The sequence below is a fragment of the Empidonax traillii genome, unplaced genomic scaffold, assembly GCF_003031625.1.
Source record: "Empidonax traillii isolate 1590-97213 ecotype Southwest subspecies unplaced genomic scaffold, ASM303162v1 scaffold270:size1067046, whole genome shotgun sequence".
Taxonomy (NCBI): domain Eukaryota; kingdom Metazoa; phylum Chordata; class Aves; order Passeriformes; family Tyrannidae; genus Empidonax; species Empidonax traillii.
In genome coordinates, this window is record NW_020955463.1 from 2,563 (window position 1) to 27,999 (window position 25,437).

General features: G+C 44.3%; 1 protein-coding gene across 6 annotated transcripts in view; it reads right to left on the reverse strand.

Moving 5' to 3' along the window:
* Positions 1-3,085: 3,085 nt before the first annotated feature.
* The window catches only part of JCAD (junctional cadherin 5 associated), a 60,175-nt gene continuing 37,823 nt past the window's right edge, over positions 3,086-25,437 (reverse strand). For 2 of the 6 annotated variants that reach the window (XM_027889689.1, XM_027889688.1), the window contains exons 2-4: positions 18,630-18,991; positions 8,936-12,591; positions 3,086-4,937 (exon numbers count right to left, since the gene is read on the reverse strand). In XM_027889689.1, coding sequence (XP_027745490.1) covers positions 4,903-4,937; positions 8,936-12,591; positions 18,630-18,931 — 3,993 coding nt within the window. In that variant the 5' untranslated portion in view covers positions 18,932-18,991 and the 3' untranslated portion in view covers positions 3,086-4,902. Of the gene's footprint in view, positions 4,938-8,935; positions 12,592-16,893; positions 17,368-18,629; positions 18,992-25,437 lie in introns of those variants that run through there. The other 4 variants (XM_027889690.1, XM_027889691.1, XM_027889693.1 and 1 more) reach the window with 4 other exon arrangements.

A 25,437-nucleotide genomic window follows, 5' to 3' on the forward strand; every position in this document is an offset into this window, starting at 1 on the left:
CTGTTAAGTGTAGAAAGTTCCTCCTTCACTTTATAATCTGTATGTTATTGTGGTTTCTCTTGGCTGGGAAATTTCATTTTTATTTCTAATCTCAGCCATGTGTTGGTCAATTCTGACTTAAGTTCCCCTCACCCTCTCCCTGCTGTGCAGCTCTGCAAGCCATATTACAAACATATTTTTCAGCATGGGTGGGAGCTAGCATTGTGGTTTTGGGCTTTACTATTGATATCAGGCTTTTCCTTTCTCTTTGTTTGAAACATTTTTTTTCTTAAAAAATAGAGTTGATGGTAAACAGAGTTCATTTAGTCTACAGGGGGAGGTGGAGTGAACATTTCCCTGCAAGTTTGAATAAGAAATCACAATTTCACAATCTTTCTAATGAATTCAGTGATACAGTCATCATCTCATGAAATCTTCAGCTTGATCCTTTATTTGGATTATGCAGAAGAATAGAAGTTTAAATTTTGTAGACTCCACTTGTAATTAAATATCAGTCCCATAAATTAGGGCTGTAAGCACTGTGGCTTATTGCCAGTGGAGGGAAATTGAGGAATTGTTTGATCCTCAACCAAGAAAATACTAATGTCTTCCAAAAGGACAGCTTCACAGAAAACATTCAAAAGTCTGACAAGCTGTCAGTTCTTTCCATTCCTTTCAGCACTGTTTTGTCTGTCTTCTTTGAACTGAAGGCTCCTGCCAAGTAAAGATTCACTTCTCACATAGACTTGCCTCTATCAGATTTTGAATCTGGACAAAAGGGCCCACTTAGCAATTGCAAGAACTTTTGCCATTTAGAATGCCAGAACATTTCATTTCTACTTTTCTTCCAGTCACTCATTTTTTTTTCTTTGAAAAGGGTCAGTGAAGAAGAGATCAACATTCTAAACCAAAAATAAGGGTGAGCAATATAAAACTAACATTGTCACTTTGCATGTGGCAAAGGCAGCAGAATGTTGACCCTAGGTATTTATACTGATTTATTATATTAAACAGAAATATTTTACTAAATTCCAATATATATGTGTAAAGATGGGACTGGTTATTTTCTGAGGGTGAAGGAATAATTTTGTGGCTTTACCACTTTAAGCATATGCTGTCCTTCCTGTTTTTCCAGAGTCACTGGATGTTTCAGTACATCCAACTCCCAACACCAGGAGTGGAGTCAAGGAAACTTGATGGTTTTGATACGATATTGTTGTTTGTAATAAAGGCAAACCTGTGGTATGAAATACATCAGCCCTTCTTATGCCTGGGGATGGCTTCTTGAGTTAATAACTGGCGAGTGACGCTTGGTCAGGTGTGTGGTTTCACCGGGCATTTCCACCACCGGAGGTCTCGAGTCATTGAGACGCATTTCCCTCCTCTGCCTTCCTGTCCCTCCCGCCTCCTTTAGCTGTGGTGGCGGCGGGATTTGAAACACTAAAGAGTTCTGCTCAGAGCGCGCTTTGTCTCATTCCAGACTCCTCCAGCAAGGAGGCTGGAAGGGGGTCCGCAAAGAGCGGTTCCCGAGCGAAGCCAGCCTCCCACTGGCGCTCGGGAACAGCAAGAGGGAGCGCGCTCCCCGCCCCAGATGCACCGCCCGGGCAGAGCCCGCCCGCCCCCACTCCCGCTCCGCTCCATCCTGCCCTGCCCGCGGAGCCCGGGCCGCTCAGCAGCCCCGGAGTTCACCGGTGACTCCTCTTCCTCAGAGAGGAGATAGGAGCCTGGAACTCTGCGTTCGGTGCTTATCTCCCTGCCACCAAACCCTTGGGCTGGCTGTCCCTTCCGGATTTCAGCATGGCTAAGGGAAGGAGACGGGCAGGTCCTCGTTAGCTATTCAGCTCCTGAGGAGTCTCTCCATTAAACATTTTTAAAAAAATGTATAAGCCAGGCAGGATTGTGGTTTTTTTTTCCTGCATGAATTTCTGGAAATGCTCATGAAACCAGTATCTTCCCTTACCCCAGATTCCACAGCTGCAGCAGCACAGCAGCAGCACAAGTTGGGTACACGGCAGCCTGTAAAAGCATCATTTCTGAGGGTCTAGCTCTGCTCTTCCTCTTGAGAACAAAGTTCCTCGCTTTTCAGCGTTTCACTGCAGGAGGCACTGGAAGCAGCCTGGCCTGCTGCATCCTCCACCTCTGCACCTGCCCAGCCCTGAGCTCCTGCTCCAGCCATTTCCAGTGAGCAGCTGTTGCCAAGACAATGTATGCACCCATTGTGACAGGCACTGAAACTCCCCACTTACTGTTTCTGAACCACATCTGGTGTAAAAGGGGCTTTCTGTTCACTGCTGTTTGCAAACTGGCAAAGGGTTTCTGGAAAAGTGGTTTAGCTACCATCCAGCCCACTCCAATAGCTGGCATTAAGCCATGGCACAGGCACTGTAGAAACACTGAGGCACAATCCTTCAGAAAACTGTACCCCATGTGTTTCTCAATTGTCTGTATCATAGTACCAAATGAAACTACCAGTGTTGTTAGAGGAATACACCATTTTTAAAGCAGCACTAACTCTACTCTTCCATCCACTGGTCAGTCACATACTACTGCAAAACAAAGCTTACCCACTTTTTACGTTTTAATTTCTTATTCTTGGCCAGTAAAACCTTCCCTGCAACATTGTATCTCTTTTTTTAAAAAAATCTCTTCTCTTTATGTGCACTGAAAAAGTAATTACTTGACATGACTGATGAAACAGATAAGCTGCAGAATCAATTAACCCACTCCAGAAGGAAATAAAATGCACAGAAAACTTTTGTTCCACAGAGACACGAACAGAAGGTAGCAGGACTGGTTATATGGGACCATTTACAGTTCTCCAGAAATCAAGGATAAATTAAAACTTTCAATTAATCACTAGGCATCTCAGCTTTACTGATAGGTGGGATGACAAGAGTTGGAGTTCTTTCAGAACTGGGCAGGATTCAGGTCGGGGGTATTGGCTGGGGAAAGGGGGCAAAACATGCTTTGTAGCTATTTACAACCCCCGAGATGTCCTAGATGGTGATGAAGAAAGGAGAAAATAGTAAGAGTGGTAGGAACAGTTTGTCAACAAGAATTGCTGCACATCATGCACAAGAGTTAATAAAATAAATTATACACCACATTTTCTTTTCAAGCAAGCTTTAAATAGTCCATATGTAACAGCATCATGTGTTACAGACAAGAAATTCTTGCTGCCAAAACACAGGATGAGTGTTTTTCCCCATCATTCTTTCCAAATTACAGACTTAGGAAAAAATATTTCAAGAAATTAGAAGACTTTAAAAATTAAGATTATGCTAGAAACCAGAAAACGTCAGTAGAATAGACTGGTGAAGTACATGAACAAGTCATCAGAAGAATGTTAGTACACAGGTACTTACAAAAAAACCCATACAGGAATGGACATAAAGGCTTTTAAGACACATACTAAGCAGGCTAATTAAGGATCAAAGGGCAGAATGCATAGGCTTTATTATAAACTCTGTCATTCATGCATTTGTGTGTGCAGATAAAATATATTTAAAGCCATGTATTTAAATGCCATCAAGAAGACACCTGAACTTCTCCCCAGCAACCCCTGTTGACTTCAGGGAAGAATTAAACCCAGTTTTGCTTATTTTTGTACACTGGCCATATCCAAACTCATAATCTGCAAAAGGGAACAAAGTATAAGACAGAAAGCTGGTATTTTATCTGAGCCATTCAGTGACACTGGGACAAAGATCCAAACTCATTTTTTGGTAATGAATGTCCCATGAACGGAATGTCAGCAACACCAGTCTGGACAGTTCTCAGCTGTGTTTCAGAAAGTGGCTCCAAGAAGAACGATCCAAGGATTGAGTGGGGAAAAAAATAGAATTAACCCTGTAGTACATACATACATACATAGATGGCTTTTTTAGAACAAAATAAAGTAGCACTACTGAGTAAGTGGCAATATGGTGTGTGCATTAAGATATACAAGTGAAATCTGCTTGGGGCACCTTCACTCAGAGGACTAAGTCTTCTTAAAATATAATTATAATAATAATAATAATAATACTTCTTTATACTTGCCACTTGTTAGCAATTGTTTACATCGTAGAAAAATAGATAGTATTCTGTAACAAGAAATATAGTTACTTTGTTAAAATGGGCTATTTTAAACCAGCTACTATTCTTTCATATAAAGAATTTCTAAACAGCAAAACAAAAATAGGTAATACTGAGTGCAAAACAGCCAGTGGTATACTTTGCATTGGTTTGAAACACTAGTTGCCAGCTACTATAATTACATGTTCTGTACACTGTACTACAAAAGTCTTCCATCTTTTAGAAGCTTTTGGGTTTTTGCTTTTCTTCTCTCTAGGTGGCAAGTATTTAATCAAAGTAAGTTCAGACTCTGGAAGTCAGAAATAATTTCACAATCAGTCTTCGCTACTCTTTCACATTCCTTCCCCCACATAGTGCAGCAGCACTTTCTACTTATGGCCTTAAGTATGTTTAACTCCCTTAAGTTAAACAAAGTTTAGAATGTAGATACTTAGAAGTTTAGCTTATAGATTCACATTCTTTTAAAAATCATTTCCCTAATCTCACACGTTTACATTTACACCAACGTAACACCTCACTTTATACATTTCACCATCCCTGCTGAAGACTGAAATACAGTTCAGATGAAAACTCTTTGCCAATGGTAGGTATTGTCTTAAACGCTACAAAGCCAGATGGTTCCAATGTTGAAGTCAGATTTTTCTGTGGTCTCCACAACGGTTTCAGATATGAATAGCTAATTCCTAGTGGCAGTGGTAAAGGCATTGTCAGTACACCATGAACATGACAAATGGAGACAATTTCCAAACATTAAAGAACAAAAACCAAACAAAAAGCACCCAGAAAAAAAATCAGTGAAACATTCTTGGTAGAGCAGAAATCTCTCTATTCTCCTCTTCATTAATGTCACACCTTTTCAACTTTGGTGGGGTCATAGGTATCTGGAGAAAAAAAACAAGAAAGCACTATTAATAATGTATTGTGAATTCTACTCCATATTACTAGCTGTGGAAATGAGACCGCTTTTCCCTAGCTTTTATTTTAAAAAAAAAAGATGATAATAATGGACTTACCACCTTAAAGATACATACCACATTCCTGACCAAAATTCTGTATTTATACCAGTGTAATTTGGGAATAACTTTAATCAAATGCACAGAGATAGAATTTGGGAGGCTTTGGGTAGGTAGGAACAAGCACACTGAATGCTGAGCGATTACTTCTAGTTCTCAGATGCCTTGACAGGGAGAAAAAGACATAAGATTTGCTCCCCCTTGTTCTGAACACTAAGGACCAGTAAATGCTTTAAAAATCCTACTAGGGTGTTTAAGGCTAGCTGAAGGACTGATTATGCCACGCAGTCATCAGGGTCTTTTCATTTGATTGCAAATCCTTGGTTTCAGATTAATTTAACAGAAAACAGGAAAGCACAGCTGCACTTCATCACTGTGGCTGTCTCACTTCAGTCTGCAAAACTGCAGCTCACATTTTGAACCTTATTTACTGAAGCACTGGACTGGCTTACTGACACTCTTCTTTATTTTCAGCCTACCTCCTGTCAGTTCACAGGACATACCACACATTGGCTTTCCTTCTCCCAAATCCCTGAGGGACACTCTAGTATCAGAATTTTTAATGGATTTATCCCAGTGTTTGCCATGAAGTCAGCAGAAATGAGCCTTTTCCTTCACCCTTGTGACTCTGGAATAGGATTGCAGTGAAAGGCTTTGCCTTGTGCGGTCTTCCTGCCCAGTGCCATCATGCAGGTGCCTGACTTACCCTTGGGATGCACAGTCATGTCTTGGAGGAACCACGGCTACCTACAGAGGAGTCTGTAGGCGAGAGGGGCCCGGACAAACCAGCACTGCAGCCTGCACTGCCGTGTGCTACTTGCTGCTCTTACACAACCTGAGTATCTGTGCTAACCTTAAACGTCCCTCCCGTGGGCTGTACTCCCACAGCACTCGCATTTAAACAGTTGAGCATGAAAACAGCTCCACACATAAATATCACACTTTGGAGTAAAACGTTCATCCTCAGAACTTTCATGTTGATGTGAGTGAATGTCTTCATTCAAACAAGCATAAAAACCCTCGAGGGAAATTTTTGCTTCCATGTGCAAGTGTCCATCTGCAGCATCCAGACTCATGTCAAGGGCAGACTGACTAAGAAAGGACTTCTGGATTTGGCCCCATTGGGTGGATTCCTAGTGCAGAATCCTTTATCACTTCTCTTGCTACCCGCCTCAAATTGCTAGGCTGGCCAAGAAAGGCGTCTCTGCCAGCAACACCAATCATTTCAGAACTGTTTATCACTGCTAAGCCTCTTCTGGTATTTCCAAACAGACACTATATGAATGCAAAAAAAATCAACAGGAAAAAAGTTTTTGAGGGCTAGGGCACTCCAGGATAATGCTGCATCTTTCTAAGCTTAATGCACAGATGGTGTGGGAAGATGCTTCTAAAGCAGTCACATTTTTTCTACTGTAAATATTTTGCCATCTAAACTACTAGAACATACAAAAATTCTGAACTGTTCTGTGACAGGTTAACCTAAGAATAAAAACGAATTTACATTTCAGAAACTTGATTTTCCTAAGGCCAGACACATTCACATTATGAGAATTCCCCACAAAACTGCAGGTGCTCACTGCTTCAGGGAGTGGCGGGACAGGGGTAGGGGTGGGGAGGGAGGGAGGGATAAAATCAAGCTACGTGGAGCCTCTGGATGGCTCAGTTTATTCCCTGAAAGCTTACTCATGCTTTCAGCACCTAAACAAGGACACAAAAGTGTCAGATTGCCAGGCTATGTCATCCTTCTGAGGGGCAGAGACATTGGAGTTCTAGCACTGAAACAGAAATGTTTATTCAACATTCGGTTAAGCGCATTCGAAATGCTCTCTACAGAAACAAAGCCAGAGTAGCAGCCCCATGTCTTCAAACAGCAAAGGAGAAAAGACATCCAATGCATTTGGGAACACTTGGAGATGTTCTTCTAATGGCAGTATTTGCATAGTAAGATGAGCTTCTCACACTGAGTTTTGGCAGAGCTCTTACTCTGAGATGACTGTTCCTCTGCCAAGCTACATTATACATGCGAAAGCCTGTTTCTGCTAAGGGCTCCAGCCTCTGCGACAGGCCCAGTCTGCAATTATAACACTAACCCTACCTTATTTTTAAATAGAATGGCCTTTTGGAATGGAATATTTGCTCTTTAAAAGCAATTAATATAATGATTTTCCAGGATTAATTCTCATTTGGGCTTTCAATTATACCAATGGGCTACTCTGGGAAGCTGCAGTGAGATTTAATAACATCAGGCCTTTCACTAAACATGAATCTTCAGCCCTGCTCTGTTGAGATAAGGTGAAGATTTTGTGGTCATTGACAAATTAGGGTCTCTTTGAACGGGAAGAGGCCAGTGGAGGAGCTGCCTGCCGACCCCAAACAAGTGTGTTACCCTGTGGTACTGGATGTGAGCAGCAGGAAGGGAAATCCATGCCATCCAGACATGGGGAGAGCTGTTATGGCTGTGAGGGAACTGCTGCAATGGGAACACTCTGCAGAACGCAAACCTAGCATTGTCAGCAAGAGGGATAAATTTAGACCTAATTTACTGCAGAATAACTCTCCAATAAAATGCACACAATCTGTTTTGATACATCCCTGAAGTCATGTCACCACAACAGATATTTTCTTCACTCCAGCAGAAACCCCAAGGGAGGAACGCATATGAAATGCATGTGGGGCATACTAGACCTGATGGGTACAAGAAAGCTGAATTAGCCTGTTTGGAAAATCTGGTCTAGAGAAATACTGTTCAGAGCAGAAAGAGACAAAGATGTGGGATACAGAAAAAGACAAGAAGGGAAAGGCTACAAGACTGCAGGAGTCAATATTTGGAACTCATACAAGCATTTCTCTTCAGATGGAAATGCCTGAATCCAGTTTAAAGTATACTCCATTTAATTCCAGTCCCTCTGCACTGGAAAACTGCGAACAGATTCATACTCATGAGGTTTAATGAATAACTTGTGCAGATTTCAAGGTAAAGTGTCAGCTGTTACAGAGAGGATGGAAAAAGGAAGGAGGAGATTAATACTAATTTAACAACTTTCACACCGTACATTTGCTCACTTCAATTAATTTAATGGACTAGGCAGGTGGCCTGGGAGATTTATCCCTTTACAGAGATCTATGGCAACAACTGATTTTCAGTTGTTCAACACAATGCTGTCTGAAAACAGTTTCGGACAGAGAATAGCTTGTGTTTTTTTGGGGATGCATACAGACTACACAAGTTTATATGCTTTCGAGAGACAAGGAACACCAAAAAATAGGGAAAAAAAAGGTGTTCACTGAAAAAGTCAACTTTCCGTTTGACTTGGGGTTAACAGCTATTCTCAACAACTGATCTGGAAAATATTCATGAGAGAGAGGGAATTTTCCAGGCCCCTGAATGTAGCTATTTCCCAGAGGCTTCATAGAAGAACATCAGATTTTTATTTTTAGTTTCTTATGAACTATGATATAGTATGTGTCTATTTAAGTATTAGGGAGGGAAAAAAATTGGCATTCAAGAAGAGGCTATCACCACGTGTTCCCAAACACTAGCACTAGAGTAACTGTCTTTGAACTCCGCTGTTTTAGCCTGACCATTCCCTGAAACAATTAGACAGAGATGAGACCTTAGGGAGCACTCCAGTCTCTGTGAATGAGTTTCAGTATCACAAGTGAGTTTTACAGTAACTATTCCTAAAATGGGATCAGAGAACACTCATCTTTTCCACAAGGAGAGCAAAGTGGGTGGCTCCCAGATGAAGGTAGTACCACCTACAGCCTGTTACTATTTGAGCAGTATACGTGGGCATAAGCAAACTGATCATGCCCATTACATAAGAAAAGAGTATCCATCTGGATCTCCCACAATAGGGTCTTACCTAAAGAAAAATCTCTGTTGATCTTCTTCTTGTCCATTCCACCTAAACATCCATTTTCACTGAGAGAGATAACACGCTTGGAAACAGCCCCTGAGCTTGCCAGTTTGCTTCCTCTCTCCTCTTGTACCTTTGACAGCTTCTCCTCATCAACCTCCTCTCCCGAGTCTGCGCTCTTAATGCTCAGACGTCTCATACGGGACACCGAGTCAACTTCTTTCATCCGCACTAAGCGATCCATGGCAGTCCGACTTGGAGGAGAGGTGAGCTTGCCTTGAAGCGTCTCTATCACCTTCGAGGTGCTTCTCACTCTCTTTTCTGAATGCTGATACACAGGTGACTTGCAAACCAAGTTTTGGTCCTCACCTTGGCTGGGACTCACAGGTTGTTCCAGAGCTTGCTCAGTTACCCGTGTTTTAGCACTGGCTTCCTGGTGAGTGGTCTGGCATTCATCACGGTGTAAAGATCGTCCTCCGGCTCTGACAAAGAGAGCACTCTCTGTCCAGCCACACTTTCGTCTGCCTTCGTAAGAATCCTCCTTTTTTCCTTCTTTGTCACTTACTGTGCTCTCCACTGATGATGACTCAAAGTCCTGAGCACCGTTTGCAGGGCTAGTGCCTGGGTGGGGCCCAACGTGGTCATCTGGAAGGAGAGACTCCACTGCTATATCTATACCTAAAATTCTTGCAGCTCTTGCCTGCAATGACTCATTCACGGGGATTTCCACTGCATTTGCATTTGAAGAGTGACCAGAGTTGCTAGCACCAGGTTCTGGAGCCACATCAAGTCCCACTGACCTCAAATCTGGCTCAGAGCACCCTTGGTTCCTCTTTGTTAGTGACAAATATCCTACTGAGCCTCTCTCTAATACCGTATCATTTGTGGGAGTTGCACCTTTGCTCAGTTTAACAAAGTCTAGATAATTTTGGTCTTCACTCATCTCCTGCAAGACAGGGTTATTGAAAGGATTACTGTGACATGAACTGCTTGAGCTACTGGACAAAGCTCTCTTGACAGGGCCCACATGAACTGGCTGCTTGCTCATTTTGCTCTTGGCTTCCCCTGTCCCCATTTCTGTTATCAGACTTCCATCTGCTGGCCTGACTCCTTCACTGCTCCCTCCTGGCTGCAAGGAGCTTTTAGAGCCAAGACAGCCTGGCTCGACACCATCCTCTGTCCCCATACTCCAACTTTCAGACTTACTTTTAACTCTTCCTGACCTAAATACAGGCACCTCTGGCATAACCATTTCTGATTTCCCACCACGTTTTGGCTCCTCGTTTGATTTCTCATTTCTGGGTGTCCTCCTCTTCATAAGGGCACCTGCCTGCAGAGAAGCTGCAGCACTTTCCAAGTCTTCTTCACTGCTTGTGCTCTCCTCCTGCCCTTGCAGCTCCTTGTTAAAACTTTCTAGCTCACTTATTGCATCCCACGGACGACGACTTACAGGTTTCAACAGGAACTGCCCAAACAGCTCTTTACTGTTGCAGGGAGCACCTGGTTCTCCCTTAACTACATCTCCCTTGGAAAGAAGGCCATTTTCCCTCTCCTGGGCAGGCACAGGCTGACTGTGGTGGGCTTTTGGGGAGGGGGCCTGAAGGACTGTGGTGGCAGTCCTGGAAAATGCACTGTTGCTAGACTGGCTGAGATACATCTGACCCTTCATACTGTAACTGCTCTGCCTGCAGCCTCTCTCTTCAGAAGGTGACTCCGTCTGTTTTGCCCCTGTCATGGATGCTGTACTTCCCAGGCGTTTTGGAGATAGCTGATTGCTACTATCAAGCTGCCCAGGCTTTGTAGCATGTAAAAATTGTGGGCTTTCAGGTTCTTCACTGAAACTGGTCTGTGTCTGCTGGTCTTTGTACTGATCACCTGGCCAGGAGCCAGAATATTTGAGCTCTCTGTGTTTTGTAGGCTGAATAAACCTGAGGTCATTCATTTGTTTGAACTCCTCTGGTCTCCACAGCTCTTGTTTTTGTAACTCATTTTTATTGGTCATGCTTCCTGTAAGCGCTTGTAACTCCAAGTCCGTTGAAGACATACTTAAGAGACTTTGTTCTTGCAAAGCCCCATTGTTATCAAACCCATTCTTATCAGGGCCCTGGGTTATGTTGTTGTTCCTATCTGTATCTGGCAGATTGGATTCTGATTTAATTGGGATAGAGACCAAACAAAATATAGTTTCATTCATTTTTTTCTTTGAACTCTTTTTGCTCTGCATCCCAGTTCCAGGTTCAAACTTTTTCACTTTTGTAACAGTCTCACAGGTGCTGTCCATATGTGAATTTCTTACAGAAAGTTTGCCTTTCGCGTACTCTGTGCTGGCTTCGTTATGGGGGCTGTGATTAGCTGAACTACAACTGTCTCTTTGGTCCGGCAAGGCACAATTTTCCTGATCTCGGATGGATGGTGCCAACCATCTGTTGCTATGGGTGGAGCTGTAGGAAGTTCTTTCTCCCTTTGCAGAACTGGACAAGTTTGATGTATCCACAAAGGCACTGTTGTACTGTACTTCAAGATTTCTCTCTTGCAAAGCACCAGAACTGGGACTACATGCATTTTCTGTGTATTTAGCATTGTCCTGCAGACCTTCCAGCGGTGCAATTTTAATATGTCGTATCCGAGGATCATCAAAGGGAATGTACTGGACAGAACGCAGGTGGTCAGCAGGGCGCCTTGCATGGCTTTGCTTCCCATGAGGAAAAGGGTTGTCTTTGCAAGGGTCACCTACCACTTCAAAAGTATTCATGGCTGGTCGCTGGCAGGGTACGACCCGCTCTGCAGCACCCTGTGGATTGCTGCTGGCGCACGTTTTGGTTTTAGGCACTTCACTGGGGGAACGTGGGGGCACGGTTTGGTGAGGTGGGGATTTGTAAGAAGGAGGAGGTACGTACACTGGGGGCTCCAAACCAGAGTCTGGAATGCAAACATCTTGCCTTGGCTCATTAACTTTGGCTAAGTAGGAGGTGGGTTCATCTTTCTGGTAGTGGTCCTGGAAACCCACAGTTTCTGCAGGTGCCCTAGTCTGCCGCTGCATTTCGTAGGATGGAGGCTTGAGAGGTCTCCCATACTTGGGTTTCACCAGGGGAAGGAAATGGCCTCCCGTTCCATGGTGCTTGGCTGGTTCCACACTCAGTCTGTTTGGGGAATAAGAGGGAGTTTTAGTTACACTGAGTGAGTTGTTACTGTTGGTCAGGGAGGGCATTTCCACGCACCTCATGCTCTCGGGTGAAAGGACCCTTGGCAATGACTGTGATTTCCCCTTGCTGTGGGTGCTGAGTACGTTGTCTCCCAGGGTCAGTGAATAGAGCTCTTGGAGCAGCTTCTCCCTGTCACCCTCGGACATTTGCCTCCCTACCTTTCTTGGCTGGTTCCAGCTTTCCATTCCCAGATTTTGCCATTTGCAGTCGCTGGGCACTTCACAGCTCTCCTGAAAGCCGCTTCTTCTGACATGCCCTGTGCCTGTCCCTACCTTCAGCTGATTCTCCTTGGGGTGTCGGGCTGCCCCTGGGGCTGCAGCCAGGCTTTTCATTTCCACGCTGCCTTTCTGGGAATAGCCTAGTAGTACACTGAAGTCCTGTCCTCGTCTTCTCCAGTAGGCAAGATCTTTATCAGCCTTGGGCTGGGAAGATCGTGCTAAATGAGGCCTGTCACAAACCCTGAAAAGAAAACACAGCATCAGAGGCAGCATGCACAGATGCCCTTTCTTTCTCATATGGATAAGGCCACTAAGAGGTCAAATGATGAGTTATGCCAATGGAGTTTGTGTAATCTATTTGCAACCAGATGACTACAATTTTAATGAGAAGATTTAAAAGTCAGTCATTAACATGAGTAAAGGAAGGGACAGAAGCTCTTTTGACATGTTGTTAGCTATGCAAAGCTGTTAGAAAGAAAGGCAAATGCACACAGTTACCTGCTGTCCTAACATGCATAGTCCTCCTTGATGGATACTAGAAAACTGTTCCTGCCCACAACAGGGGGCTTGGAACTGGATGATCTTGAAGGTTCCTTCCAACCCAGGTCATTCTCTGATTCCATTCTAAAACCAGAAATTACTACCTTGAACTTACTTCTGCACCCCGATAAATCAAAATCTATAGATGTCAAGAAGACTACTGTGGTATGCAAGTTTAATAGGATTCCAGGCAGCACAGGTAGGGAGAACAGGTAGATAGCTATTTTGTAAGATTTAAGATATGTTCTGTCAGCAACATGATTTGCATCCTAGTATAAGTGCTGAAATTAAACATGTCATTTCCAGAATTGATTCTAGTTCATCTTTCAAAGGGAACAAAATTCTTCAAAGTGCTTTGGATTAATGACATGTCACAACAATAGTGATGTATCAATACAGCTCTGAATAAGATGGAATCAAAATTTAAAATGTAAAATACATCAGAAGAAGTATAATTTTTTAAAACAAAATAGGGATTACCTCTTTTGCTCGAAAGGTAGAAGACATTGGACATTTTATTGCAGATTAGAAATTCAGAACACACCTGTTCTGTGTAAATTTACATGAACAGAATAGCTTCTTTGTGTCTTCTGAACAGAGTGCAAGCTGTTTTATGTATTACTGCAGAACAAAATTGGTACCCTTCTATATAAATAATTAATTTTCTACCTGAATTGCATTCTGCTATTCTTGTACCTAAGGTGTCCAACAATATAACTGCCTTTACACTATGTGGCTGCCACCAGCATAAGACTGGAAAGAAAAATCAAAATTGACAGAAATAGGACAAGTATGTAGTTAGAACTCAAGAATTTCTTTCTTTTCTCTTCACCCCAAGGTATATAAACAGTGTCATGTGGCTCTTTTTACTAAAAACAATGGTCTATTTAAATAGGAGATTGTGAAGACATAATACAAGTTGAAATTCAGAATGAAAATTAAGCCATCCAGATCCGCAGTATTTTTTTTTAATGCATATTAACTTCATCCTGTGAGTCTAAAAGTTTTAAAACCAAACTGGGATAAGGAGCATCTTGTTCATATTAATTCAACTGGATTAAGACTGAACATCTGAACAAAATGTTCTGCTGCTGAAGCACAAAATACAGTTCGATTGCTGAACCTCAGGAAGAAACAGACGTTTTCATTAATCAGTGAGATACAGCAGGACACCTCCTATATCGAAGAGCTGATTGCAGTAACAATGAACATTTCCACGTGGAAACATACAGCTTGACTAATGCTGTCTTCTACCTTTTCATCTCACCCCCATACTGCTGTGGCCCCATTTGTATTTTATAAAATGGGGTCAGAAACAGGGTCTAGCAACAGTGAGGAGGGAAGGGAGAGGTTGCTCTTTCTGTTTGATTTCATCCATCATCATAAAAAGGTCTACAGAAACTGCAGGAAGTACACAGCCATAGATTCCAAGATCAGAAGAGACCATTACAATTATTTAGTTTGACATCTTGCTCAGCGCAGACCATCAGACTTCTCTGAAATGATTCCTGCTTCAGTGCTATCATCTCTTAGAAAAGCATCTAAAAATCTTGATTTTTAAATTTCCAGAGATGTTGCTGCAAAGCTTAATTCACCATTTAAAAAAAAAAACAAAACAACAAAGTAAACCCAAATTCTTATCAACAGAATGGTTGTTTCTCCATTTATTAAAAGCTGTTTAAAAGATTAAATTTATTTTTAAAGGTTAATAAGTATGCTCCAGTGATGAACTTCAGAACATGATACAAACCACCATGTAACCTGTACTATGTCATCATTGCAACACGAATGTAGAAAAGACATTTAAGAGATAGTATTTAGAGCATTTTAAACCTGATCTTTTCTAAGATCTATTCAAAGGACAGACAGTATCAGCCTCTCTTTCTCCTGGCTAAGGCACTACAAAGGGTTAAACAGACAGTCTCTATCAGGGATCCAATAAATCTCTGGAAAAGATGAGACTGCACTGCACAGTGGGAAGGTAATGCTTCAAGGACCCTCCACTTTAGCTCCATCCTCTGCTCCCAGTGTTGGGAGAGCAGCTCCTTCACACCTGCACACAGAGTGGGCAGACAGGCAGGAGGAAGTGGGGCAGCACAGCATGACCACAGCTTGTGGCCACAAATGCAGCAGAGAGTGCCTCCTTCCAGGACATGTAACACTTTTGGGTCTTGCAGTCAGTGAAGAGGTGGAAAGGGAAGTTTCCAAGAGCCACTCCAAGTTCAATACGCTTCACTACAGCCTCAGCAATGCTACATCTCTGGATGGCGAGTACTGGACATGGTGCAGTCTTTGCGACCATGACATATTATCAGTGAAAAGACCACACAGTCCCTCTTAGCAGCAGCTCATCTCTGACTGTGCCTCTACCAAGTTCAGTCTCTCCATGATGTGCTGGTACTGATGCACGAAGAAATGCACACCCGAACACAGCAGCCTGCAGATGCCTCATAGCTGGGAGAGGTGCCACGGATGGAGCAGTCCTATGGGACCATCCGTGGAGATTTAAGTGTCAAGGATAGAGTAGTCCCATGGGACCAAGGAGGGGGATTTTAATATTATGAATTCTTTCCTAACTGGTCTGCTTCTAATGAATAGTACATTTGCTGTCAAAGTGCTCTGAATTGATTCTACATAAAATTAATCTAATTAAAACTGTGTAAAACCCCCAAACTATTTGTAGCTTTCTACGAATTTTAGCCCTTTACAAGAAGTGAAGCCATCAGTCCACCCTGCAACTGGCTGCATGACTGCATTTCACTGAACTGTCATGCTCAGAGCAATGGGTTGAAGCCGCCCAGTCCCCTAAGGTGACACCGGACCAGCAGGACCTCACGTGATGCAGAAAATGGGGCCAAAAGTGCAGGAGTGTGGCACAGGCCTCTCAGTCCAAACCCTGCAGAATGAGGTCACTGCATGGGTATCTACAGAGTGTCTGTCCCTGTTGCTGGCTGCCAGCATGCAAGCAGTAGGTGTTGGGCACCCACTAGTTAACCCTGCCTGATCTGCAGGCACTGGCACAAACTTTGTGCCCAACAAAGAGGCACCGTTAGAAAGGCAGGAAGGTAGAAAAATTTTCAGAGGGCTTTTCTGGACACTGGCAGCTTCTGTTCTATTTTGGGATCCTCTCCTCACATACACTCTTCTGAGACCCAGCATTGGGGAACACCAGTACACTTTTCCAATTTTTCCAGAAAGCAATCTCATTAACTACGTTATCTATTTATCTCTAAATTTGCTACCTACCAACATAACTCCTCCCACACAAACAGCTAAGCAAAGTGCCTCTTCTCTCCATGCATAAAAGAATCAGTAGGGAGTCCTCCTTCTGTGAACCCTCTCATCTCCACTCAGAAAGGGTCAGCTTTCCCATTTTCTTTGACTTGTCTCCTTTTCCAAACCTTTACTGTGCAGACTCTGAACGCTCAGTTAAGCAAGGACAGCCAGGACAGCCTTCCCACCATCTGCTCCCTCACGCTTTGCCTGAAGAACAACAGAATAGAGCAAAACTCCACTCCCCCATTCCACCAGGGCATTATCCCCCATCATACGAAGCAGGAGCAGCAAGTGGTGTGATGTGTCCACATGCAGCTGCTATGAAGCCTCTTTCCTCCTCAGCAGGCTTTAATTAGCAGAACAACCTTAATAAACAGAGACAACAGCATCATGCCCTGACATCACAAAACACCCCAAGCCTTGCAAACCTGCCTGCAAAGGCAGCCACGAGGCTGGCAACCTCACTCACTTCTGTGGTATACGGGAGGTGATCAGCTCTTCTATACAAGGGTGTAAACAACAGTGTGATGTAGATAATTCCCAAACGGTCCCCAGCTCTCTGCAGTGTGCAGTTCTTTGCCAGCCTGAGAACCAGAAGCCTATTTCCCGCAACAGTCAAGAAACCAGGCAGCAATATCAAAATACGGAGTTCACTATGGCCCAACTGCCACAAGCCCAAACACATGAGAAATTTCTTCTCATCAGTTTTAAAGCAGCTCACACTCACATGGCAGCCCTATGCCTCAGGTGCAGGGGAGTGGGTCTGGAGGGGGACTGTCACCCTGGAGCTCAGGAGCTGACACACAGATGCCATAGTGTTGCAGCTGCAGCTTCCCTGGATCTGGCCCAGGGAGCTTGCTCCTCACTTCCTGGACCAGCAGGGCCACGGCTGTGGCCTCCATGTGCTCTGCAATGGAGGCAATTCACACACTCAGGCATGGCAAGGAAGCGATGCCTGATATAAAGGTTATCCCAGATGCTAGTGCCTTGCAAGGATTCCCAGCAGGCTCACTGGGAAGCAGACTTTGCTGTAACAGTGGTATCAAGAAAATATTTCTGTTTTTATGAAAGCATGACAAAGCCATTTCCAGGGCTATGTTCCCTATTTTTTATGTGGAAAAGCCACTTTTAAAAGCCAGGATATAATATTTAACTATCCTGTAGACTGACAGGTTCCACCCCTTGCATTTTGAGATATTAGAAACAGACTAGCTTCCTCAGCATCACTGCACACTCTCTCATCCTGCTTCAAATTTTTTTTCCCTTTCACTCTTTTTCAGTATCTTCCCTCACTTATTTTGCCACCCAGTTTACTTCATTCAAAACACACCTGGAAGGATCCGCCTTATTACCTTTAAACCTGTGTCCTGTCCTTCCTTCTTTAGAATGGATGGTTCCACCTGCAAACCTTCACTTCGACTGAGACCTGCTGCCCTACAAGTGCTTTACAAGGCTTACATCTCTTCCAGCCCATTATCCTAACTGGCAACCAGCAGCCATTCCTGCTCCAGGCAAACAGGCTTGCAAGGGGAAGATATATGAAGGGAAAGAACAGACAAGCCCAGCAGTGAGGGGACACATGGCTTTGCCACATGTTACTGAAGGACTTCGTAAGAGGGCAAGCTCCCAAGGTGACAGTGTTTTTTTGCCCTGCTTTCAGTTTCAAGCCCACTCGGCAGGAGGAAGGGGCTTTTCCTTGTAAACCATCCTCATACTTGGGCTGGCTTCCAGTCCTGCTCGAGCCCCTTTCCTTTGTTCATCTGCAGCACTCAAATAGCTGCAGAACAATGGCCAAGCAGCGGTGTGTACACACAGCTCTTCCTGCCCAGCCAGCCCCAGCCCCGGTGTGCACGTACTCTGTGTTGAGCAACCACGGTTGTACAAGCTCATTTTATGGTATGACGACAAGAGCTTCCACTGGCTTGGGCACGTTTTAAAAAGAAGTGCAAAGGCACCTTCTCATGCTTACTCCATTAAAGCTACCTGAGGAAAACAAGAAAGTCCTCAGTGCATATAGGAACACCCACCAGAAGTGGGTGTGTTGCACCTACCACGCTGCACATGATTGAATCTGCAACAAAAACTGAGGTGTGGATGTGGCAGAGGTTGAGTTCAGTTCTTTAAAACTGAAGAAAATTAACTTTTCCCCCTCTTTGTCCCTGTACTAGGACTGAGCTTTCCTAAGCCCATCAGAAAGGCCTTTCTGATACAGACTTCATAGTTAAATCAAATTTTCCCGCATGCACCCACTTCCCATCATTCCCATATTCCCAAAGGCCTTTCTCTAGAAGAAGGTGAATGGATGTGCCACTGCTTCAGGTGGACATCCAGTGCATGGAAATGATCACTAGGATGGGAGCAGGAAAGGATCACAGATGGTGTTAAGGGTTAGATTTGTGATTAGTTATCTCTCAGGACCAAAAGAAAGAGAAAGCAAAGCCATGGCATGATGCTGAAACTTACCCCCCTTCTGAAGTATGAAAAGTGGACAAACCCTGAAGGTCATGGTGGTAACCAGGACCTGCTTGCCTCCCTTGGCTCCCATGGCTGCTTTCAGTGCTGCTCGAGTTGGTTTTCACCAGAGGTTTCTTGCTGTAGGCCCCAGCTCTGGATTCTGCCTCAAACCCGTTCAGTGCTGACCTCTGAGCAGATCTCTTCCCTGTGACTTCGTGTCGGTATCCATCATACCTGTTCTCATATGAAACAGGGGGATTTTTTGACAATTTGTATCCATGAGAAATCAGGAGGTCCTCGACACTGAACATGTTGTGCTGGTTTCACTCACAGCTGTGCCATCAGAAAGCTCTTTCCAGCTGGACCCATTACTAGAAAACAAAACCAAAAATAAGCAGAAGGCTTTAAACAAGGAAAGACAGACCGCTTGAAACAAGGAAAGATATCTTTGATCAGCTAGTAGGCTACTGAAGCTAAAACCCTGGACTGGGTTTTCCACTCTCTTAATAAAATAGATGAAGCAAAGTGCATGCAGATGCTGATGAATCATGTGATGGCCTTCCCTAGACAATACATCTCCTTGCACTCAGCCAAGCAGCAGATGCTGCGCTGCCACTGCTGCTGCTGACTCAGTCCCTTTCACTCAAGAATTCACTGGTGATTGCAGCTTTCAGATTTCACTAATGTGATCTCAAAAAAATCTTTGCACCGAAGGCAAGCCCACAACTTGAGCAGGCATTTCCTTGGAAAACTATTTTTCTCCAGTCATGGAGAGGTGTGCTCTATATTGTGTTTTAAGTTGCTGCAGGACGAGGGGGTGGATTACAGGGCAATATGCCTCTCCCTACAGCTCTGCATATTCCAATTAAAAAAAGAAGTTCACATGAACAAGGACAAAATATACATAAGAACAAAACTGAATTATGCAACCACATGAGAAGCCCAGGTAATATCATGCAATACCCCAGCTAAACAGTCTTTTTTACAGCTTACTTTCTATTCTCCCTGCATTGGCCCATTGGAAATTTGTAGTCCTCAGCTAGAATAACACAAAACCTAAGATTTTTAAATGTTGTTTTTACAGCACATTTCCACTGAGTAACACGACTGGAAACAACCTGCAATGGCCATGTCTATCGTGTCTCAATGATTTCCAAGACACAGGACAGTTAAGATTTTTCTTGCCCAGTGACAGCCCTCAATTCTGCACTCACTAGAGGAAAGATCCAGCAAACTGAATTAGTTGGTCGGAAACAATCTCTATTGTCTATACCATTCCTACAGGTTATTACGGCAATTACAGAACACCCAGTCTTCCTGAGTTTTAAAGCAAGTGGAATGTAACGTTCTGTTCTGTAGGTTGTGAAAAACAATGGTCCTGTTCTGATACATTCCTCCTTGTTAGAACTGTGTCACCAGAAGAAAGAAATATTAAAAAGGTGGATAAACAGGTAAAACACACAGAAATAAATTTGTTATGTAAAATGTAAAACACCAGATGATTTTCCATGCATGAGGAGCTAGCTCATTTAACATGCCTAGTGAGTACTGTGTGTCCTTAGTAGTAGCAGGTCCACCGGAGAATCATGAGCCCAGCACTGGCAGCTGCTCAAAAGAAGATGATTGTCTCTGCAAAGAGCATGACAAGCAAGTACATTTTATACACTGGTCTCTAATCGCTCCTTGGACATGCAAAAAGGGAGAAGTCTGTTCACTTCAGTTGACAATTACTTCCTTGAAATGGAGCAACTACTGAGATAGATGCTATGTGTTTATTAGTACTAAATCTCCCAGGCTACGTATACACAGAAGTGGATCAGTTGGCTTACTATATAAACCAGTTTCTGTGCTGCAGTCCCCTATATACTATGGCCACTTTTTGCCTATCCAGCACCTCATCCATTTTCTGTGCTGCCTTGTCTCCTGAGTGCTCTGCAGGCTACAGAGCTGGTCTGGCCAGGAGCTCTGGGCCAGCCTGGAGTGCGGCACCTGGGCATGCAGGGACCTCCAGCCACATCTGCCCTGCGCTGCCCACAGTGGCCACAGCACTTGCCCAGGGAGAGCCCACAGTGCGGAAAAACAGACAAAATTTTTATGCAGAGCCACAACTTAACTGGTAACCTGGAATGCTGCAGAAGTAGCTTTTCAGCCTGAGAGCCTGCTGAGCACTTAAACCGGTTTGCCTCTAGAGCTTAATGAATCTCTTCCCTTTTCACACATGTAACACTACACACCCTTTAAAAACAGAGAAATAAAGCTCTGTGCTGAAGATATTTTAGGAGTAGCCCTTGCTAGAACACGACTCCAAATTCCCAGTAAGAGCTCTGAGTAGGCGAGCCAGCACTAAGTACGAGCAGACAGAAAGCAGGGAGGAGCGGGACCCTTCCCTCATGGAAGGAAGGGAAGGCTTTGTGGGTTATTTTTGAATGCTGACCTAAAAAGCTGATTTTCCATCCACCCTCTGCCTGGACTGTGTAAGGAGCCAGGTACGAGCAGAGCAAAGGGAACAGCTGGCTGCTAGAGCTGTTCAGCTTCTAAGGAGAGAAAGATCCAGTGTGACTACCATAAACAGCAGAAAGCCCATCAAAGTGCTCACAGGTGCAAGGAAGAAATGTGCTTTTCCTGCTATTATCAGACTGGTTTGGAGCAGAGCTTAACCCCTTCTCTGCTGCCACTGTAGCCATGGTGGCATCAGAGAGGCAAAGACGAGTGGGTGAAACACTTCCAGCCTGTAGGGTTTACTCTGATCCTCCTCCTCGCATCAGCAGTGAAGGACAACGAGTGGAAATGCCCCATGAGGAACTGGTGCAACTGTCTCCTTCTGCTCTGCAAACTTATCACATGTGGAAGGGAAAACCCCACGGTGCTACGGGTGGTGGGGAGGCCCATCTGGGAGCAGGATGCTGTCACTGTGCCCGTCACAACACTGCAGTGGGAAAAACCAAGGGGGTGAAGCCCGCGCCGTTCTGCCTGCCATGGTGCTCTCGGCACCAATCCCCAGACGAGCTCTACCCAGACCACATGTAAAAATGCTCCGTGCTCATGGCACAAGCTCCAAAGAGCCAGTAGCAGTGGTGAGAGGTGGCTACTAACCAGGACACTGGCAGGACACGTGCCTTGAAGGGCTGTGCAGAGGTTGTGGGGAGGTGGCATGCCCTGCACTGGACCTGGCTTGGGGGCAGGGAAGCTGGAGGTCCTGCCTGATCAAAGCTTGCAGGACATCAACCATGTCAGCACCAGCATCTGCAAGGATGCTGGCCAGCTTTACAAATCTGGCTTCAGTGCTGGGACATTCACCCCACCCTCCCTTAAGATAAATAAATCTAAAAAATAAAATCAAAGGAATTGGATTGGCAGGAGTAACAAAACCATTGCTGCAGCGCTGTCATGTAAATAATCTGTCAGACTGGGCCACAGAGTAGAGGCTGTGCAGAGCTTCTAATTTGAGGGAAGATCAACAAGGCTGGAAAACAGTTTGTTTTTCCAGTGCTCATTTGTTTTGTTTGCCAATGACATCAGTGCTTTCTGATAGGGTTTGCTTCCTGAGGATGCCTGCTATCTTGCCAGCGTTTCCGACTTGTCCCCGGCAGCCGGTACGACTCTGCATTACATTAGAAACAGGGGCCAAGCTTTTCTCTAGAAACTTCTCAGCAGCACTCTCAGATGCAAAGAAACAAGCGTGAATGGCGGAAATCAGCATCAGCCCCCGTGCAGGCAGACACAATGGGGACCCGCAGCCTCAGCAAGCGGGACACAATGGGACCACCAGATGGAAACGTCATCAGAGCACTTCGTCTCGGGGTGCTCCATCCAAGAGCGAGGATCTCATCGCTGGCACTGAGAAAAGCCCAAAGCACTCCTGAAAAACACCCTGAAGAAGTCTGGTGCTAGAGTTTCCTCAGAGCTGCTTTTGGAGCTCATTCTCAGCGGGGGAAACACACCGGTTACTAATGATAATCCGCCTTTATCTGTAGCTCTTTTCAGCGGCAGGGGTTCCCAAGCCTTATTATTTTGGGGGGGGTTCCACCATCTGTATGATGGACAGTGCTAGCAGTTCCTACCTCCATGCTCTGAAATGGCTTGCATGCTGTTGAACCCTCCCTTCATGGTGTTCCAAACAGCCCATTGGCAGACTCCTTCCTTTAGCCCAGGTTCCAAAGAGCATCCTGGCACAGCAGCCACATACTGGTCTGGGAGACCAGAAGTATCAGAAAATTTGGCCCTGGCCGCCCTCTGTAACATCTCTTCCACTCTCTGCTACTTGATTTTATTTTTTTTTTTTTTTACAGAAAAGAAAACACAGAAGGCACATGATTCATATTGCAAAATTATGCCTACAGTATCAAGAATTGCCAAAATCAAGGCACCCCGCATGGACACACAATTTGCTGCAGTCGGTAATTACATGACTTGAGGCTACTGAATTCTGCAGGACTCCTGCCCTGGTTGATGTGCAGACTAGGTGATGCTAGTCCTCCCAGGTTTTATCTACAGCAGTTATCCAAACACTGTTCTGAAGACAGAGTTACTAACAGGCATCTAAATTACAAAGCGCATTATCTAGATGGGTCACACATTAAACTAGCTTATCTTCACTCACGTCTGGGTGACATTATTCCCATTTCATATCAGACATGTGCCAGACAGAAGTATTTATACAGACAGACTAAAGTGAAAACAATTGCCTCCATTCTAGGCACTCTGACGTGCCTACAACCTGATTTTTAAAAGACTTAGCTTTAAAAGTGAACTAGGTACGTTCAAAACAACTGCTGCAAGAACCTAATAGCTCTGCACATCGACCCAAGTGTGGCAAATCAGCTGTCCACACAATGAAAACATGGGATAAGCCAAAAAATTGGTTGCAGTAATTTCTCTACTGTGCCTTCCTCCATTCCTCTGCCCATCTAAGCCAACACCAACACTTTTGTCCAGGAAGCCCAGTATCCCCCCCACTCTACTAACTCTTCACCACCATGCACCCTAGTGCTTTCCTTTCCCACTGTCCATCTGTCCCTCTTGCCATCCCTCCTGCATCCCTTCCCTGCCTTCCTGTCTTCTGGTTCCACCAGTTCAGTCACACTTCCCACACAACCCACCACTGTGTTAGCCAGCCCATTCCACCCTCTTGCACCCCTTACAGCTTCTCCTGGTCAGTCCTCTGTTTGCATCCATCACCCCATATTCTTCCTTTCCCTCCTGATGAACACCTTCTGTCCTGTCTACATTTCCAGCAGAATTACCTCTGGGCTGGCTCTCTGCTCCCAGATTCGAGATTCCATCTCACCTGTACCTGGAAGAAGCAAGAGCCATCTTTACAGGGATGATCCCCCTCCAGCAGCACATGCTCTGCTGGCACATCCGTTGCAGCAGTTTATGGCACGAGAACCATCCCTGCACAGGACTGGGTCAAGAGTGGGCTGCTCACCACCAGAGGCTGGTGGGGGTGCTGATGTATGAGAGTCTTCAGAAAATGGAGTAGCCGGAAACAGAGATGAGTCTGCCAAGGACATGCGCAGATGTCTCTGAGTCTTGTCACCACAGATGCTACTCCTGAACATGATGGCACAGCAGCTCTCAATCAAAAAGCTGGAGGATTTATCTTCTTTCCCCTTTTTAATGTGGGCAAAACAACATTCCTTCTCTCCTCCCCCATAGTTTTTCTTGGAAATGGTTGAATTGGTTTAGCTGACAATATTAAAATAAACTTATCCTGAGAGAGACATACAACCTGAAAGTCTCAGATCAAGTGATAAAAGCCTGACAGACTACAGCGATGGAAAACAGGTTCTTGTAGTTGAAGTTTTAATACTAGATGGTGCTACCTGCTCCATCTAAATATAACCCTGAGCTACATCCCAGGAGAATATCTAAGGCTTTGGCCATTTTAATTGCTCCTGTTTTCTCACTCTGGTTTTGCATGTGTGCAGATAAGACAGCTTATCAAAAACACATTAAACAAGGCTTTTACCTTGCTAAGTTCATCTTTTTGGGACAATAAAGTCAGATGGGACTGTAAATGACAGGCTGATGTGCTGCTATGCCATGCCCCTGCCCTCTGCTGCGGAAACAACCACTACCACATCCACTGACTTGCAGACACACGCTCCATCGGGAAAGATAAAATTCATGTGCTTGAAGAGCCTTCAACAATAATGTTCACTATGATCAAATGTTAGATATTTAACGCAAAGATTCTCTAGAACAGAGGAGAAAGAGATTACAGAATATTAATGCAAGTTGGATGTCTTTAACTTGGTGGGGCTTAATTAAGCACAGGCTAGGAGTTAAGGAAGGAGTAGGGAATTAGCCAGGGCTGCCTCCAAGCCACGAGTGAAAAAAAGCCCTTCTAGAAATTCGCAAAGGATTGGTGAAGGACAAACATATTATCTAACTTCAAACAAAAAGGGGAAGGAGACAGATCTGGGGTATCATAGACCAAACAGCCTTGCTTTGATATCGAATCAGACAAATTATTATTCAATCCACTTGTAAATGCTTATAACACATGTTGATTTATCCTGGAGCAGGAGGAAGAGGGTGTGCAATCCAGGAAGTGTTTCCTTCTCCCTGCTTCCCACCACGCAGTGCAACTGCATCCCCCCCCCACTTGACCAAGTCATGAGAAAACAGAAAATACAGACTTGTCAAGAACAAATTAAGTCTAATCTATTTAATTTTCTTCTTTGACAGAGCTGGGAGCACAGTAACTAGGGAAGAAAAAAAAACAGTAGAAGTCTCACATTGGAATGAGGAAAGCTTTTGATGGGTCCATGTGATAGTCTTATATGCAAACCAGGTGAACACAATTGAGGTA